At 37.5% G+C, this 18,916-nt stretch overlaps 1 protein-coding gene across 1 annotated transcript; it reads right to left on the minus strand.

The window, feature by feature from the left end:
* Nucleotides 1–108: 108 nt before the first annotated feature.
* LOC123690824 (serine/threonine-protein kinase Tao) lies at nt 109–18,623 on the minus strand. The gene is made up of 11 exons (XM_045634898.1): nt 18,224–18,623; nt 13,320–13,422; nt 10,847–11,005; nt 10,240–10,467; nt 9,247–9,455; nt 8,756–8,865; nt 8,359–8,471; nt 7,539–7,698; nt 6,141–6,297; nt 4,885–5,006; nt 109–3,229 (listed from the first exon to the last, which is right to left on the minus strand). Exons 1-11 carry the CDS (start codon nt 18,355–18,357, stop codon nt 1,950–1,952), a joined length of 2,775 nt encoding a protein of 924 aa, XP_045490854.1. The 5' UTR covers nt 18,358–18,623; the 3' UTR covers nt 109–1,949.
* Nucleotides 18,624–18,916: the final 293 nt, after the last annotated feature.

Here is an 18,916-nt window from a genome sequence, read left to right on the forward strand (position 1 = left end):
GTGAAAACTTGATTGTTAACGTTCAGCATGTTTGATATTTTGGAATGGTATCCGTCTTACGCATGGAATATAAGGGCTAAAAAAAAAACATCCGTCTTACGCTTTTTCGATCAGGCCACGTGTCCTGACGCGAGTTTAAGATTTTATACCCAACGCCGCTAAAGAAGTCTTCACTTCAAAAAATCTATAAAATTTCAATATAAAAAAGCTACTATATGACAATATCTAACCCACTGTAAATAAAAGGTTTCGTACAAAATCTTTGTTATTTAAACATTATCAAGTAAAGTTACTTGAATACAAAAACGTAATTTGTATTAATACAAAAGCTATCCACATGCACTTGTACATAGTACATGTTATTCTTATAATGTCAACCATTTGGTCAAACATACAAAGTCGATTTTCCTTTGTCAAATAAAGCTTTTCGAATGATACATTTATACCATATTCTGTATATTATTTGGCTATTGGAAAATCAACTTTAAGTTCATTTCAATAGAACTTATTCAACAATGTACTATCAAGCTATCATTTTCATAAAAAAATGTTAAGTTCTATTGAAAGACACTACACTAAAACGCAATCATAATATATATTTTATATTACAGCATATTGCTAAAAAATCTGTGGCCTATAGCAAAAAATCGTGTCAACTGCATATAAATTTTACATTTCAATAAATTCTGAATCTCACAACCCACTACCGAAGTCATATATTCTAATTATAATATGTTATGCTTGGGATAACAGCTTTATGCAGTTTTATACTACGTCATTAAATCATTCAGACTTGAATGATATTATTTTGAGCTTGATTCCATAAAAAAAAAAAATTCAACTATATTAAAAAAAAAACAACCTAGTAAATAATTTACATTCTAGATTATCATTAATTATTATTTCAATAGAATTTACTTCATCATTGCTATAAGAAATAAATATAACTAAATTTACCCAAAATTAGGCATTTTTTTTAAATCAGGCTACCCCACACAACGCTGTCACCCCAACCACCTGCGAGACGACATTGAGATCCAAACGAAGGAACTAATCAACTAACATACAGAACCGAAAACAAAACAAAATAAACTGAATCCGTATCTATCTACAATAATATTGTCATGTCTATAATATGCTACACATTCGTATATTTTCCTTCCGGCCGCACGACGACTCCGAGTCGAACTAGAAATAGAAAATACACTGAGCGCAAGATGGCGCTCGCCGGTTTGTGGATACAAAACTAGCACCTCGGGATATTTATTATTGGATACGAAATTATTACGTACATACCTTGAATATTTAGCGGTGAAACATGTTGAAGTGTGAAAAACATTTTTTTTTCTAGATTAAATATGTCTTCTTTTTGGTTGGTTTATAATTTATATATTTATCTCCAAACATTAAGTCAAAATTCATAATTTTCAAATTTTTCACTCTTCAACAGTTGAATACTTACAATGAGCGCCATCTAGCGGAACGAGGCCGACACTACGAGGATATGTTTCAGCGTCCTTACAATTCAAAGTCTACTCTATAATAACAACTTACACTACATCAATTAATACTAAGGGAGATCCATCCCCCTGCGCGAGATGAACAAATGCATTTGGCCGATACAAAAATTGAAAAATTTGGCCTTTTTGGTAAATTTTGAAATGCATCAAAGTTAAGGTACGATTTAGGAACGAAGGTTCACTTCGTTTTTTGGCACCTTTTCACGTGAAAAGCACCGACACAATCACTTATTTGGATAACGCGCGTACACCGTACAAAATGCATATTTGTGACCGTAACAGAGTATCGCCCATAGTATACTTGTCAATTCATATAATTATTACAATATGTTTTATATTCATTTGTATTTCTAAATAATATTAAAAAAATCTTGAATGCGAATTTGCATACATAACGTTAATTTTATATTAATTTCACCACACGATCAACTATCGCTTGTGTACAGGACAGACGTGCGAGCGCGTCGAATGCACGGAACAGAATGAGCTCTGCGAAGGGAAGGTGGGATTGGCCAGAGGAGTTATGTGATTTAAGATCAAAGTGGGATTGGGAAATGGGACAAAAGTGGGATTACACGGGAGACATAAAGGCAGGTCGGTTAAATCAAACGGAATTGCTAGTGCAGGTGGAATTTCTGAAATATGCGTCAATTCGAAAACGGGCGGGGCAAGTATAGTTACGTGATTGGTTTGATCAAAAGCGGGCGGTGAACGTAATATTTCGTTGTTGTCAGAAATAGGTGAATTAATAGTGAGGTGTTTTGTCTGTTTATATGTAGGTGGAGTCACGTGATCAGGTTTATCTAAAGTAGGTTCGGAATTCAGTTTTGCAGAAACTTTATTAGTTTCCATGGAATCTTTCATAGAGGTGAACGGACAGGTCGGGATAGATGTTTGCGGGGCGCGCGTCACGCGATCGGGCGCGGGCTGGGTGGGAGTTGTCACGTGACAAGAGTGTGGAGTAGTTACGTGACAGGAGTGCGGAGGGGGCGGGACTGTCACGCGTTCGGGAGCTGGTTGGATCAGGGTTGTCACGCGCTCTGACGCTGGTTTGAGTAGGGTTGTCACGCGCTCTGTCGCTGCTTGTGGTAGGGTTGTCACGCGCTCAGGCGCCGGCTGGGTAGGAGCTGTCACGTGACAGGAGTGCGGAGGGGGCGGGACTGTCACGCGTTCGGGAGCTGGTTGGATCAGGGTTGTCACGCGCTCTGACGCTGGTTTGAGTAGGGTTGTCACGCGCTCTGTCGCTGCTTGTGGTAGGGTTGTCACGCGCTCAGGCGCCAGCTGGGTAGGAGCTGTCACGTGACAGGGGTGCGGCGGGGGCGGGACTGTCACGCGTTCGGGAGCTGGTTGGATCAGGGTTGTCACGCGCTCTGACGCTGGTTTGAGTAGGGTTGTCACGCGCTCTGTCGCTGCTTGTGGTAGGGTTGTCACGCGCTCAGGCGCCAGCTGGGTAGGAGCTGTCACGTGACAGGGGTGCGGCGGGGGCGGGACTGTCACGCGCTCTGTTGCCGTGCGGGGCGGGGCTGCGGGGGCGGGGGCCAGGCCGGGCGCTAGAAGTTCTGCTGGCGCTTGCGCTTGAGCGAGATGGCGTCGAGGATGGGGCGGCGCTTGCGCTCGTAGGCGGCGTGCAGGCGCTCGATCTCCGCCTCCATCTCCACGTCCAGCCGCGCCTGCAGCGCCTCCAGCTCGCCCTCCGACAGGTACGACAGCTGCACAACAACCACCTACAGTGCTCGCCCGTTCCACACCACACATATGTATGTACATTGGGGACAATTTAGATAAATGCAAGGATCCTTTCACGAAGTGAAAAGGCATAAATCACTTATTGTTTACTAATCTAAAAATAATTTTAACTCAAAGGCCTGGCTCGTTTTACCAAGTAAAAAGGTTTAAATCATTTGTTTAGACTTTACAAAATGTATAAACTTAAAGGCCTGTAGATTTAATAGAGTTATATGAGTCAAAGAAATAATGGCCACAACAATGGAAATTAAGACAAATTTGAAGTAAAATGATGGTCAAGAGGTAATGTTGTAGAATGAATACTAAATGTATCAAAATGAAGCTATGTATCACTACATAACAGTAGCAAAGGTATATCTATAAGATATTAGCTTTAATACAAGTATAAAAATTTTTTTAATTAAATTTAAAATTTTCAAGTGAAATGCATTTAAAAATAAAACTCGTCTCATTTAAAATTTCAAACAAAAAATTGAAAAGCAATATTGTATCACTATCCCATATATATTAATATTCTTATAGACATACCCATTGTAATTTTACTATAAACTTTAAGGTATTTACAATAGCTTTCAGTAGCTATTAGCAAGTTGGGACATTGATCAATAAAACCGTTTTTTCTATTATTCGAAGAAACATATTTTATATAAGTTTGTTTAAAATATTTTAAAAAAATATCATGAATATAGAAAAACAGTTTCATTAATTATATTTTATCATATGGCATATCCCATTTTTATTACGTAAAAATAATTCGTTTTGCACCGAAGAATGTTAATCTTATATAAATTATATGAAAAACTAAACAACCGTCTGGAAAACGAATAGGTTTGTGTTATAAAAATGGGATATTAATTAACAGTAAATAAAACGCCCCGTAAGTACCTAATAATAAAATAAAGATAAATAAATAAAAATATCTTAGAGTCTATTGCAAATATACATATTATATTTAATTTATGTGTTAGATGATTTAGTCACGACATCCATGTATTAAAGTTTTTTATAAATTATAAAACAAATACCTAATAAATATTTTTTCTATTACATAAATTGTTAATATTCATATATTACATGTACATATTTGTTAAAACGTTAATAACAAGAAACAAATAGAAGAAAATAAATGTGTATTGTGTCGCAGGTTATCTGTAAATGTTTGTATTTTAGAGTAATTGGGTGTGTATGTGTGACTTTATAATTTAACATGTACCTATGTATTAATAAATTATTCTTGTTAATGGAGTAATATTCTCTGTATATATTTCTACACATATTCTATATATCTTTGAGTGCGCAAGACTGTTTGTATGTTTGCTTGTGCGTGCGTGTTTTGATACTGTTTACTAGTTTGCGTGTTATTTATGTACGTGTGCGTGAATGCGTGCGCACACACGTGTGTATGTATACGTGCTTGAGTGCGCACGTGTGTGTGTGTGTGTATTTTTGAGTTTATGTTTGTGTGTGCGTGTGTGTATTTATGAGTTTATGTTTGTGTGTGCGTGTGTGTATTTATGAGTTTATGTTTGTGTGTGCGTGTGTGTGTGTGTGTGTCTGTGCGTGTGTGTGTGTGTGTGTGTGTCTGTGCGTGTGTGTGTGTGCGTGCGTGCGGACTCACGGGGCGCGAGGAGCGGCGTGTGCGCGAGACAGACGACGTGCAGTTGACTTACGAATTCGAAGTTGCCCGACTCGATGAGCGCGCCCACGCTCGCGCCGCCCGCCAGCTCCGCCACCGCCGAGCTGCACACACATAAATTTAAATAACTTTAAATAACTTTATTGTCATAAAAAAAATATCGGTACAGCTTATATATGAATCCATAGGCTCCTGAATTAGTTAAATACTGTGTCTCAGGAGCCAGTGGCTTCTCTCATTAATTTCGTAACAGTATAGTTACCTACGTTATACAAAAGAAAATATTGTTAGGGTTGCCACACGAGATGTTTTAAATTGTCACTCGTGTGTAACACAAAGATCGTAGAGTTCTCTACATTTTTTTCGACCCTCCATGTAACAGTACATTCCTCAAGACGAAAAACGCATTCCCAGAAATATTAGAAAATTATTGGATTGTGATTTTTTTTTCATAACAAAATAACCAAAATTAATTATGGTGTACTAACAAAATTGTATTTTTTTGAAGTTATACTTCTTTTGGCGCGATGGAGAAAAATGATGAGAGTGAATTTTTACGATGCGCGCGCACACCGACACCTAAATTTAACAGCATGAAGTTAGTTCTAGGTGGTATGAAAATTGATAACAGCTATGTTCAAGTTGTATATGCTAGTTTTTTTTTCCATATGCCAAAGAAGTATAACTTCTAACGCGTGTACATTAGTACACACACTCTTTTGCACGACGATGCGAAGCATCAGAGAGTGCTTTACGATCGAAAAATTTTTTTCGCCTCATTTTTGCAGCTATTCTTATTATTATAGCCTTGTTAGTTCACGGAATCAAGGTATTTTGCATACTATTATCGAGATAATTTAATGGAGATTAATCCCATACTTTTTAAAAATTGATTTACTTCAATAGAATTGGAAAAAAACACCGAAATAGGTCAAAAAATTTTCCTGTCCGTCATGTGTGAAACCTGAAAACACTATAACTTGTGAAAAAATCCATCAGTTGAGTTAATTTTTTTTTAAATATTCTAATCGACGATTGTAGGTCACTGGATGCGAATGATTAATTAATTCAGTGTCGTTTAATTGCAATTAATAAAAAACGAAAACTACAAGACTGTATATCTATATATATATATATATATTTTTTTTTATATTTCATAATTAAATGAGCATTATGAGTCGTGCACTTTTGGATTTTCCAAATTTTTTTTTCTTATGATTTAAATAAAGCACGCAGACCTGAGCGTGTCGGGCGCGGGCTTGGTGCCGTTGGCGGGCGGTGGGCGGGGCGCGGGCGGGGCGGGGGGCGCGCGCCCCGCCTCCTGCTGCTCGAAGTGCTCCAGGAACAGCGGCCGGTAGCGCGCCGCGTGCGTGTCCAGCGGGTCCGTGTCGTGCCCTGCACGCAACATATTATGTATAAAAATTTACTAAATAGTATAACAAAGTAGCTTTCGCTTTCTGTTTGGCTTATTGCTTAATCTTTAAAACGACGCAACTGATTCTAATGCGTTTTTTTTAATATATAGTGGTTCTTGAGGAAGGTACATAATTTATTAAGTTTGAGTGGGCGAAGCCGCGTGGGGAAGTTAGTTTTTAATTAAAAAAAATTGTAAAAAAACTCGTGTCAGACGCCAAGACTGTTTACGTCGCAGAGCTTATTAAGTAACGTAAAAAATACGTGTGGCACTCGGGGACTGCCGCGGTAAAGCTATTGCATAGCATGCCTTCAAGCCACACCTCCGCCCGTCGGAGTGGGGAGCCAGAGGTTTTTCGTTACGCAATTTCTGGATTCGGTCCCCGCACTCAAGGCCCGCGATACAAGCTATGCAATAGCTTAATAATATATAATAAAAAATATACCTGCCGAATTGATAACCTCCTCCTTTTTTTTAAGTCGGTTAAATACGAAGTCACTTTCGCTGTCTGCTTTTGCTGTGTACTCCAATCTGTAAGAGCACTCACGCTTCATGGTGGCGAGGTCGTGCGGCTCGTTGATGACCATGGTGGCGAGCCCGGCGGCCAGCTCCGCCGAGCCGTCCCGCGCCGGCACCAGCGTGCCCGCCTGCTTCATGTCTGCGAGCTGTACCCCACACTCACGCTTCATGGTGGCGAGGTCGTGCGGCTCGTTGATGACCATGGTGGCGAGCCCGGCGGCCAGCTCCGCCGAGCCGTCCCGCGCCGGCACCAGCGTGCCCGCCTGCTTCATGTCTGCGAGCTGTACCCCACACTCACGCTTCATGGTGGCGAGGTCGTGCGGCTCGTTGATGACCATGGTGGCGAGCCCGGCGGCCAGCTCCGCCGAGCCGTCCCGCGCCGGCACCAGCGTGCCCGCCTGCTTCATGTCTGCGAGCTGTACCCCACACTCACGCTTCATGGTGGCGAGGTCGTGCGGCTCGTTGATGACCATGGTGGCGAGCCCGGCGGCCAGCTCCGCCGAGCCGTCCCGCGCCGGCACCAGCGTGCCCGCCTGCTTCATGTCTGCGAGCTGTACCCCACACTCACGCTTCATGGTGGCGAGGTCGTGCGGCTCGTTGATGACCATGGTGGCGAGCCCGGCGGCCAGCTCCGCCGAGCCGTCCCGCGCCGGCACCAGCGTGCCCGCCTGCTTCATGTCTGCGAGCTGTACCCCACACTCACGCTTCATGGTGGCGAGGTCGTGCGGCTCGTTGATGACCATGGTGGCGAGCCCGGCGGCCAGCTCCGCCGAGCCGTCCCGCGCCGGCACCAGCGTGCCCGCCTGCTTCATCGTCTCCGAGCTGTACGCCTCCACCCCGCCGCCCCCACCGCCCCCACCGCCCTGACACACACACACACACACACACAATTCATTATTGATATTATGCAAGCCCTACCGAACACACATACACATTTAATATTTTCATTACGTTATACTGGCTGTGCCAGACAAACACATATCAACATATATTGCAATTATGTTATACTGGATGTGCCAGACAAACACATATCAACATATATTGCAATTATGTTATACTGGCTATACCAGACAAACACATATCAACATATATTGCAATTATGTTATACTGGCTGTACCAGACAAACACATATTCACATATATTGCTATTACGTTATACTGGCTGTGCCAGACAAAGACATGTTACCAAATATTACAAATACGTTATACTGGCTGTGCCAGACACACACACATCATCAAATATTACAATTACATAATACGTTTTACTAGCTGTGCCAGACAAACACATATCACCAGATATTACAATTAGATTATACTAGCTGTACTCAATGGTTTCAACCGCGGCGGTCAAAAACTATACTTTGCAAAAAAGTTGTGAATGTTCAACTTTTTTTCATAAAATAATTCATGCAATACGGTACTGTGGTGTGAAACATAAACACATTCGCACTTAAATTATTAACAGCATTTCCAATATAGGTTCAAAAGACTTTTGTCTTATAAATTTTGTATAAAAAATCTTACCGCAGCGAATGTTTTGTTACACGCGTTCATTGCGTTCCTGTACGCTTGGCTCTCGCGAATCTCACCCGCTTCCAGTATCATTTGACTGAGGATACTAGGTTGCTTTGCATTACCTGAAATATTAGACAATTGTAATTTTTAGTTTTTCCAGCATTCAATATTTGAAAACATTTATGGAAAAAAAAATCAAGATTTTTTTTACAGAATGTTTCATATCTCAAATGTCTCTAAACCTATATCTCTCCTTTATTTTATTACATGAAAACGAAATCAGTATATTTTTATCATCTGCTAAGTGTTGATACAAAATATGTAGAAGACTAGTTTCAGAAAAAGAAAATAGGGAAAGAATTTAAAAAAAAATCTTGTTATCATATTAAATATTCTTATATCTGACCTATAAACTCGTGCGTCAACAAATATTCAGCGGTTGCTCTCTCCTCTGGGTTTTTCACTAAGCACTGACTGACGAAGTCTATGAACTCTGGCGACCATTGATCTGGCTCTCTGTAATGTTGAATTGAAAATTCATTGAATGAATTTGTACAGAAATACAAATTCAAATTCAAATCATTTATTTGTTAATCAAATAAATAGATGTCAAAATTTATCGTATTTATATTTCTTCATTTTTTTCAAACAAAGTTGGTATTGATTCCATTTTATTTTCCTTTCTAGTTTTGGTTTACCTATAAAAAAATATATTAGTCTATGGGTTTTGTAATGTCTACGTTTACATCTGTCATCTACTTCTATATTATTGTCTATGCCTACATCCATTCAATCATTATTAATTATAATGTATGTCTATGGTCATTGCTATATCTACTGCTCTGTCTATATTTTTATGCTATTGAAGATTTTTTTTATTATCCTACCCTCACTCACCGAAACGAGGGCGGAGGTTTAGTAGGAATCATGAATATCGCCCTCATGGGGTGTATGTCCCCGTAGGGCGGCTTGCCCTCCGCCATCTCTAGCGCGGTGATGCCGAGCGACCAGATGTCCGCCACGCAGTCGTACCCGATCTCTTGGATCACTTCTGGCGCCATCCAGAACGGAGTTCCGATCACTGTGTTGCGCTTTGCCATTGTGTCCTGTTGGAGAATTAATGGGGAGTTACATTGAGGTAACCATTATTATCAATACACAGTGTACATCCAATTTCCTAGCGAACATGGAGAAATTTTTTACGTAAAATTTTTTTATAAAAATGATTTGACAATGTATTTGTACTTCTACTCGAAGCGGTTGGAAAAGTATCTGGGGAAATCAGCATGTTCAAGAGTCGAATGTTTTCTACATGTGACATCTGCCAACCAATTGGCCAGTGGGATCAAAATATGTATTATGAAATTTAGAAATAATGGAAAACGTCTTAGAGACATTGAGATATACATATGGAGACGACACCGCCTACATCACCTATGTTCCGCTCACCATAAGCCATATGGCTTAGCTGCACGCTCATTTTTATTTCTTTTAAAGTGAAATGCATCAAATCTGCCTTCGTGTGTGTTACGATATTGCACAAATAATACAAATAATACGGAAAAGTGCAAAGGAATAGCTTTTAATCGGTAAGTACCTAACTAGATAATAATTTTTAAAACTTAGAGCAAAAAAATGGCGCACAGATTTTGTTCGTGGTGTCTCCTCCATACGTAGTAATCTTTTTTCTTTTTTAAGTTATCTCAATGCTTAGAGGCGAAGATTTGAAACTGTCAAGCAGCACAAATAAATAATCAATCGTTACAAAAGGAGCTCTAACATTCACACCTGTATTCACCAGGAGAAAGTTGAACAATTGAAAATGTGTCACAAATAGTAATTAAAAACAAATTTGACCATACCCTGCAAACAGAACTTATACCAACTCACCGTCAACTGTCCCGCCACGCCGAAGTCGGCAAGTTTGGCGTGCCCCTCCATGTTGAGCAGAATGTTGCCCGCCTTGATGTCGCGGTGGATCTTCCGCCGCCGGTGCAGATACTCCAGCCCCTTGAGCGTGTCGCACAGGATCGTCGCTATCTCATCCTCCGATAGCGTTTTCTTTCGTAACCTCATTATGTCCGATACCGAACCCGCCCCGCAGTATTCCATCACAATCTACGCATATAATAAATAGTATTTAGTGTATTATTCGTGTGTAATTCGTAGAAATATTTCAAAATATTATAAATAAAGTTCTCTTAGAATTTATTATCTAGATTCTAGATTACGAGACATAATAAATCATGCGTACTGGAGATTATAAATCCGTATGCAAGTATAGATTAAAAATTAATTAAATAATGTAATAGAAGGCATAGAATTTGCATTTGAAAGAGAGAGAAAATAAAGAACTGTATAACAACAAAAATAAAATTACAAATGAAAATAATAACCCTAACCTTGACCCTGACAAATATACACATATTGAGATAAACTTTCTCGATATATCTACAATATAATCTATATTATATGTAAGCTAATGAATAAGTCTAACCCAGAGATCCGTGTTTTTAAAGTAACTCCCATAATATTTGACTACGTATGGGCTATCGCACTGCTGCATGATGGAGATCTCCTTGATGATCTCCTGCAGGTCCGTGTCCACCGGCACTTGCTTGATCGCGAGCACCTGCTCGCTCTCTTTGTGTAATGCCTGCAAATAAATTAAGAAAGGTTCAAGGATTTGTTTTCAGGGTTATATCGGAAGTTTCATAATTTTATAGTTTTCATTGAGATCTGCTATAAAAGACGTGCATACAAGCAAGGAAATTAGATCAAAATATAAATATCTGTTTGCGTGCTCCTAACGCAGATTATGATTCGAATATATTATGTAAAGTAAGTAAGTAAGTAAGTAAAGTGTTTATGCTCTATATTCTGCAATGTCTTCAATAGGAGAACATTATTTAAAAGAGAATAAAGAAAAAATACACCGATATATTAAATTCAACAAAACAACCAACCCAATACGAACATAACAAAATTAAACCCGATCAAAACAAAAAATCAACGCCTAATTCAGCGTTCGACCTTTCCAAAACAAAAACCCCAGAGTTCGGAAACACGTTGCAGAATCAAGCCAGGTTATAAATCTGAGCAGCTGAAACCGGTCCCATATTCATACGCAGTTCAGCGAACGGTAATGTGGGTAAGGCATAAAGGAATCGATCGCTAAGCCAATGTAAGATTACTGTTGCCACTGTAACGCAACCGCACCGGTTTGTAACGGGAACAGAGCTGGATAACGCGTACATAGAGGGTTTAGTGGAACAATGTTGTGATTTACTCGGTACTGGAGGAAATAAGGAAATGCCACAAGTGCTTGCGGATTCTGCCATTGTAACATAATGATCCTAAGACAAAAATTATTCAGGAAGTAAAGAAAAGATTGGCTTTGGAAAAAGTCGGAAATTGTAGAAAATCCGTCAAAGATATAATCATGACAAAATTACTGATATATTCCAGATAATTCAGTACATCCTTAGCATAACGCTCTAAATACGTTAATTTATTCGCAAACAGTTTTATGTGGCCAATTTTATACAGTGCAGACGGGAAAATCGGTTGAAATGTATGAAAAAATAAACATAGTAAAATAAATGTGATCCAAACGAGGATAATGTGAGAAATCAAATGTAAAGGCAAAGGCAATTATTTGCCATCTTTATAATGGGACCATAATAATATCTTTTCAAATTTCATTATCATATTAATTACTAGCTTCCGCCCGCGACTCCGTCCGCGCGGATGTCGGTTTTCGCGTGGATGGTTTATTTCTCCATTTTGAGTAACTCTGACAATTAAACATCTTATAAATATCTATTGGACCCAAATACGGCTAGTCCTATAATAATACGCAACGTGTGTTCGCGGTTCTACAGAACAACGTCTATAAAACTGAAAAGTTAAGATTAATTTTTTTCTACGTATTTTTCCAGGATAAAAAGTATCCTATTTTACGCCCAGGATAATAAGGTATAATTATACCAAGTTTCATCGAAATCGAACCGTTAGTTTTCACGTGATGCCTTCACATACAGACAGACAGACAGACAGACAGACAGACAGACAGACAAAAATTTTTTTAATCACATATTTGTGTTTGGTATCGATCCAGTAACACCCCCTGGTATTGATTTTTTTTATATTTTCAATGTACAGAATTGACCCTTCTACAGATTTATTATATGTATAGATTATAGGCAACATTTAGTTGCCGTTTGCTGACGGCAGTGTATGTTTTCATGTTTATCGATTGCACCTCTTATAAGCCTTTAAGCAAGTTCAAGATTCTTTATCGTGAATATTACGAAGTTCAAGGTATGACCTAGAAGCACAGCTTGACCTCTTTACAATTTTAATAAATTGTTATTGCAGATTTTAATATTTCTTAAGTGTCAAATACCTCAGTAGCGTTATTAATGATTCACTTGATTAATAATAATAATAAGTCCTGCCTCTAATGGAAATTGAAATTACATTCATTTTAATATGAGAAGAGAAGTTTTCTTTGACCTTTGTGTAAAGAAAATAGTGCAAAAACTCAAACAGCGGATATAGATCTAAAGCGAATATAATACACATCTAGGTGTAGGTAAATCAGGAGATTTCAGGAACGCATTTGGCATACATTGTAATTTTAAACGCAAGAGCACTGACATCGTTAACTGAGAAATGCGAACACTCGACCCGACCGTATGAGAATTACTAGGAAATATACATGTATTTGGGAACGAGCTAATTAAGGTGTTGCCCGGTGTAATAAATACAGCACGACAAACAGAGGGTAAATGTGTTTCTGTTTGGACACGGTCCGTGTAAAATTGGTGTCCTATCCTATCAGACTTGTTTTCTTAATATTCAATATTAATCTAGACGCATTCGAATGCTCTTTGAGAAACAATACTAATCAAAGCTTTTAGAATTAATGAATTAAATGTAGTAGTATCTGATATGGCTATATTCACCTTATAAACACTGCCATAGGAACCCTCTCCGAGCTTGCATATGATATCGAACACCTCCTCCGGCTGCCGCGTGAGACTCTCCTCCGATAACTTCTTTAACTCACTGTAACAAATTAATTAAATCATAAGGTTTTAAGCCTCGCAACGGTTAGTCTTTTTACTCATTTTTTACAACATAAGAAATATGCATTGTATGCAATAGAAAATGAAATAGACTCTACTTATATTCTGAAAGAAAAAACCTTGATAATGCGAAAGTAACTCTGTCTGTCTGTCTGTTACTCAATCACGCCCAAACTACTGAACCAATTTGCATGAAATTTGGTATGGAGATATTTTGATACCCGAGAAAGGACATATGCTACCTACCTTTTATTGCGAAATATGTACCACGGGCGAAGCCGGGGCGGACCACTAGTAACCTATATAGTATATACAACCCAGGATTCGACCAGTAAGTAAAAGGGGTCGCTGCTGTTTAAATAAAACATTGGTATAGATCAGTTCAGATAATATGATAAATGAGGATATAAATAATGTAATGTCTACAAAAATATTATTACTGCGGGTTAAAAATAGGGTCGTAATTCGACTAAATTCAATATCATGCTAAATTGTGTCCTATATACCTATTAAATAAAAAAAATCTATCTCATATCCGTAAATACCAATGGCTACTGATTTTTCCGACATTCTATTATTTACCGCTAGGTTAAAGGGCACACGATTGTTTATCGACTCAAACATTCGGCTCCACTTCAAAGGGTGATATATATCAAATGTTGTGAAGTAATAAGTCAGTGACCTGCGTGTAACGTTGACATAATGCCTGGGGCAGTAGGTACAGCGTGGTGGTGTACGCCGGGGGTTATTAATAACTGGCCTTTTTGTACGATTTTACTGACCGACGCACGTCAATCTTACTATTTTACACTGCTATTGAGAAAGGGATACTATTTATCTCCAGTACTTTTTAACTTCGTAGATATGTTATGTTTAAATTGATACATAGAGTTAACTTAAAATATATGGAGAGATTCTTTGTAATTTTCACTACCTATTAAAATCATTCAGTCATATGTAGCCTGAAGAAATATAGTTTTAGGGAAAACGTGGCATACAACGCTTTTGCAAATAGTCACTACAATTTTCAGTAGCCCGTTAAGCGTCGAGTATGGTAGAGACCAAATAATGTTTACACACATATTCGAGTAAAAGTACTATGGAAGAAGTAAAATAACCAGATAAACGTTGAGTCATTATACGTCAGTATTATTAGATATTCTTTATTCATGAATCATGATGCAAACATAAAAAATAATAACAAATCATTTTCTTATAGCAAGTTCAGAGCCAGAATAAGAACATGCAGTACAATTTCCTGGCGTCTAAGTTTCCAACTTCGACCACACTTCAACGCTTGAAGCTTTGTATCGACCACTATTCTGGTAATATCCGCGTGATTGAACTTTCAAGTAAAGTCTATTAAACTGCCGAATGTTTACGGAGCTCCTGTCCGGATTTTATGAGGGGTCGTCGACAGTTCTACTGTGCATTAAACGATTTGATAACCTTCTATAAATGAGAGTTTGGTAAGGAAATTAATGTTTTATTAGATTTATTGGTGATCTAGAAAGAGCTAAAACACGAAAAGCCGATAAGCTGTACGTAAAATTTAGAGGGTAATAGTAGCGCTTATTATGAAAATTGTGTCCGTGAAATATGCTGAGATAAATTGTAGGTAGTAGGTACGTGATAATAATCTTGCACAAGGATAAATAAGGAAAATCCCGGTGACGTCAAGCTTCTAGTAATAGTAAACAAGAATGCTAAACATCTAACCGTTGAATCGTGACTACCTCCGAAGTTATGCTGCAAACTTCAATAAATTAAAACAAAAATTGAGCAAAAGTTGAAACGGAGAATGTCCATTTGAATCGAGCAGCACAACAGCGCTGCATCAGGCGAGCTTAGCAAAAACAATGGGAGCTTTGGAGCGCTTGAAAATGAAATAGTAAGTAAAGATGTAGCAATTTGAACACGTGCATCACACATCTGTGCGCGAGGAATGCGGCGGCACATTTTAGTTTCTTTATATAGTCATACTCTGATACATTCTCGAGATCAGATTCAGAAGCGGGAGAGATATTTAAATAGATCCATGTATGTTGTAATAAAACAGTGCTAATATGGATCTAATAGGTTATCAACTGGTTTTGCGCTGTGGTCGTCGGATTTCTTTCTTTTGTCTACCTCTAGGAAACTTTAGAGATGATTTTTTTAAGATTAAATATTTAAAACACTTTGAAGTCCATACGTGTCTTTTTATTACCTGGCTAAATATAGTATGAGCATATTGTGAATGTTATTTTGTCGTTTTCTAACTGAAACCCACGTGTTTGTCAGTGTTAAATAGCGGACAACGCTAATTAGTGAAACTAAATTAAGCCTGACTTATTATTAGCTGATTTGTTACTAAACTAATTCATTTATGTAGTAAAGAGACAATGAAATACATATTTTATAGGTTTTACAAACGCATAATATAAATTTATTTGCATAAAGGTAATTCAAAAAAGATCTCCGTAATTTTGCTCAATTTATGCGTCCTATCAACGACCCACACATTTGCTAGCAAAAAAGGTACACCCAATACGTCGGGAAAAAACATGTTTTGTCAATTACATACCAGGTACGTAGGTACCTACGTTTGTGCATATCCCATTCACGTTTCCCGATCACTTACGAGTCATTAACGCGTGGAAAACGCGAGTTTTCCGCATTGCAGTATAAATGAGCTGAAAATTAAAATCAAATAAACAGAAGCCGACGGTGGATCAACTGAAAGAAAACAATGCGGGGTTTCATACACCACGCTGTCTGTGCACAACATTATACTTACATTTTGTATTTCTTTTTACGTAAATTATGCTACATAATAAAGTACAACATTGGGTATTTTTATCGAAGCTACGCACATTTTGGTTGGTTTATTTGGTTGGCTAAAAATATACCTATTTATCACAATAATCTATTTTAAGAGACTTAATTAAAATAAAATACCTACTCGATTAAAATTGATTCTAAAATATATTCGTATAAATATTCATAAGATTGTTCAGAAAATGTATTAGCTTGTCCTTAAATTAAAATTAAAACAATCAATCAGTTGTTCCATTACTTTTAAGATTTCCAAATGTAGTGTGCTTTTTGGTTAATCCTTAATATCACTTTGGCTATAAAAACAGCCTTCGTGAATTTAATGTCAAGGTTCGTTAAAATAAAACTACATAATTGCTTCCTTCAAACTTGTTTATGCATCCTGCATTCTTATTGACTCACTCATTGTTTTTACATAGGTATTATATTAATTGGATTAACATTCCAACTGTCCAGATTTCAGCATAGAATAACTTTGGAAATTAAGCTTATAAGACATAAAGAATGTGTAACACTGTTAGTTTTTCATTTGAACAAGTTTTCAATGACATCATTGTTGCTCATCAAAATGTTTTCCATAAAAACTCACTGAGATGATTATTATGGAAATAGATTAAGAACCTATGAAGTTCCTGAATTATCATAAGTTGTAATATGAATGTGTGTGATGGAGGTGCGTGTTGATGAGAAAAGTTAATATTGTTAAAAATTGTCCAAAAATTTACGCAATTTTTAACTCTACCACTAGTCAACCAGATCGAGAAGAATTTATGCCCAAGGATTTATATTTTAAGGACATGGCTAAACGAAAATAAATTATCCGCAAAACTATTGCGGTCAATGACCGTATGTATACCAACTATTAATATATCATAATACAGATTGAAATGTCTACAAACAACGCTTATTTCACTTAATTAAAAAATCTGAACCACAAAGAATGCTTCGATTCCCAGACGTGAGTAACAGAATACCGTAATGTTCTCAGTATTATGTTACTAAATACTTTGGATATTTCCCAAACATGGTCTTAATATTATTAACAAATTAACCTTATTTCATTTTGCCATTAAAGTTAAAGATACAACAATGTAGGATGGAAATTTGAATCCACGCTTATAATGCCAATGATATTGTGAAAGTACCAAGTGATGAGATTTTTGTTTGTTTCTCTTAATTTTCTGAAACGCCTCTTAGTAAACCGATGATGATATAATGATTAATGATACATCACCTTCAGTGATGGAGATGGATATGTTCATAACTTATTTAAATAATGCCAAAGCAGTTGAATTAGGTTGATTACATTTTAAAAGCCCAACCATTATTTTTATGAGAAGTCGCAATAAATTAATCGTTACAAATAAATGATTCACAATTCTATCAAAAATCTATTCCCGTTGCTAATTTCTCATGATGATCATCCCGTTTCTCACGATGAATAGCAAAAAATAAGAAAATTGGCAATGGGAAAGTTTGATATTCAATTACTGAGATACTGTTAATAGCTAAAAGGTTTAGTAAGCTATTATCGATGTATGTCTACAGAAGGATAGCTGTCAGCGTATTTTATTATCTCTGCATCAAATCCGGGACCGTCTACTCTCCCGTGATTTTAAATTTATTATAAGCAATATGTAGCGTATTCCTATAATAATAAAGGATAAAATTGTTTGAACGAAATTTGAAACAATTTTTTTTACAAATTCTGTCCTTAGGAATAAAGTTAGCTATTTTTATGCGGGTCGTGAAATAGGGACTGAATATTGTACGAGTAATTAAAGCCAAAGTTAATATACGCCTCCTTTTTTTCAAAAGCTTCGTCGACCCCAACAATAGCCGCTACTACTTGCTTTTATTATGGTTTAATACTCGTTAGGTAGGTACCTATGAATAAAACAACATTTTAACGATAAACTGCAACGAGCGTTGCGCTAATTCAGAATTGTGATAATCCAGCTTACCCCTGAGGCTTCTCTAGTGTTTTAGCACTCATCTTATCGACCTGTCGTCTCTTACAAGTGTCACACCTGACGGTGGGCGGCCCCCCCTCCCATAACCCACTCTTCCAGAAAATTAGTTTACCGTCAGCATCCATATCATATCTGCAGACATTCTCGATGTCTGAATCACTACAGACACTTTCAACCGACCACAAAACCACATTTATATACCCATCTATATTTCATACAACCCAAACAGACACTAATTTAGAATTTACTATAACATTTGATTTCAATTTACGAAGCACTGAATCTGCTGTAAACTGTATCCAAAAATCATTTCGCGTAACTGTAACAATCACTTCAGTAATAAATTGACGACACGAAAAATCAATTAATAACAACACGCACGATCTAGACGAGAGTTGATACAAGACTGCAATAAGTGTGTCCCATGACACGGAGAGGAAAAAACTATCCAAAATGGTCTGTTCAGAAATAGTTATTTCTACGGAAACTACACTCATTTGAAACTCATCGACCTTAGCTAGAACTTTAGAATTGGTCTTTGTTTCTATTTTGTTCATTATTTATACCAATGTTTATGAATTACCATATTTGTGTACAACGCATACAAGGTCGACTGACCAAAAACTTTGAAGAACATACAGAACTTGGCCCAACGAAATATTCATCGATTTTTACTATATCACT

This window comes from Colias croceus, chromosome 1, assembly GCF_905220415.1.
Source record: "Colias croceus chromosome 1, ilColCroc2.1".
NCBI classification, from domain to species: domain Eukaryota; kingdom Metazoa; phylum Arthropoda; class Insecta; order Lepidoptera; family Pieridae; genus Colias; species Colias croceus.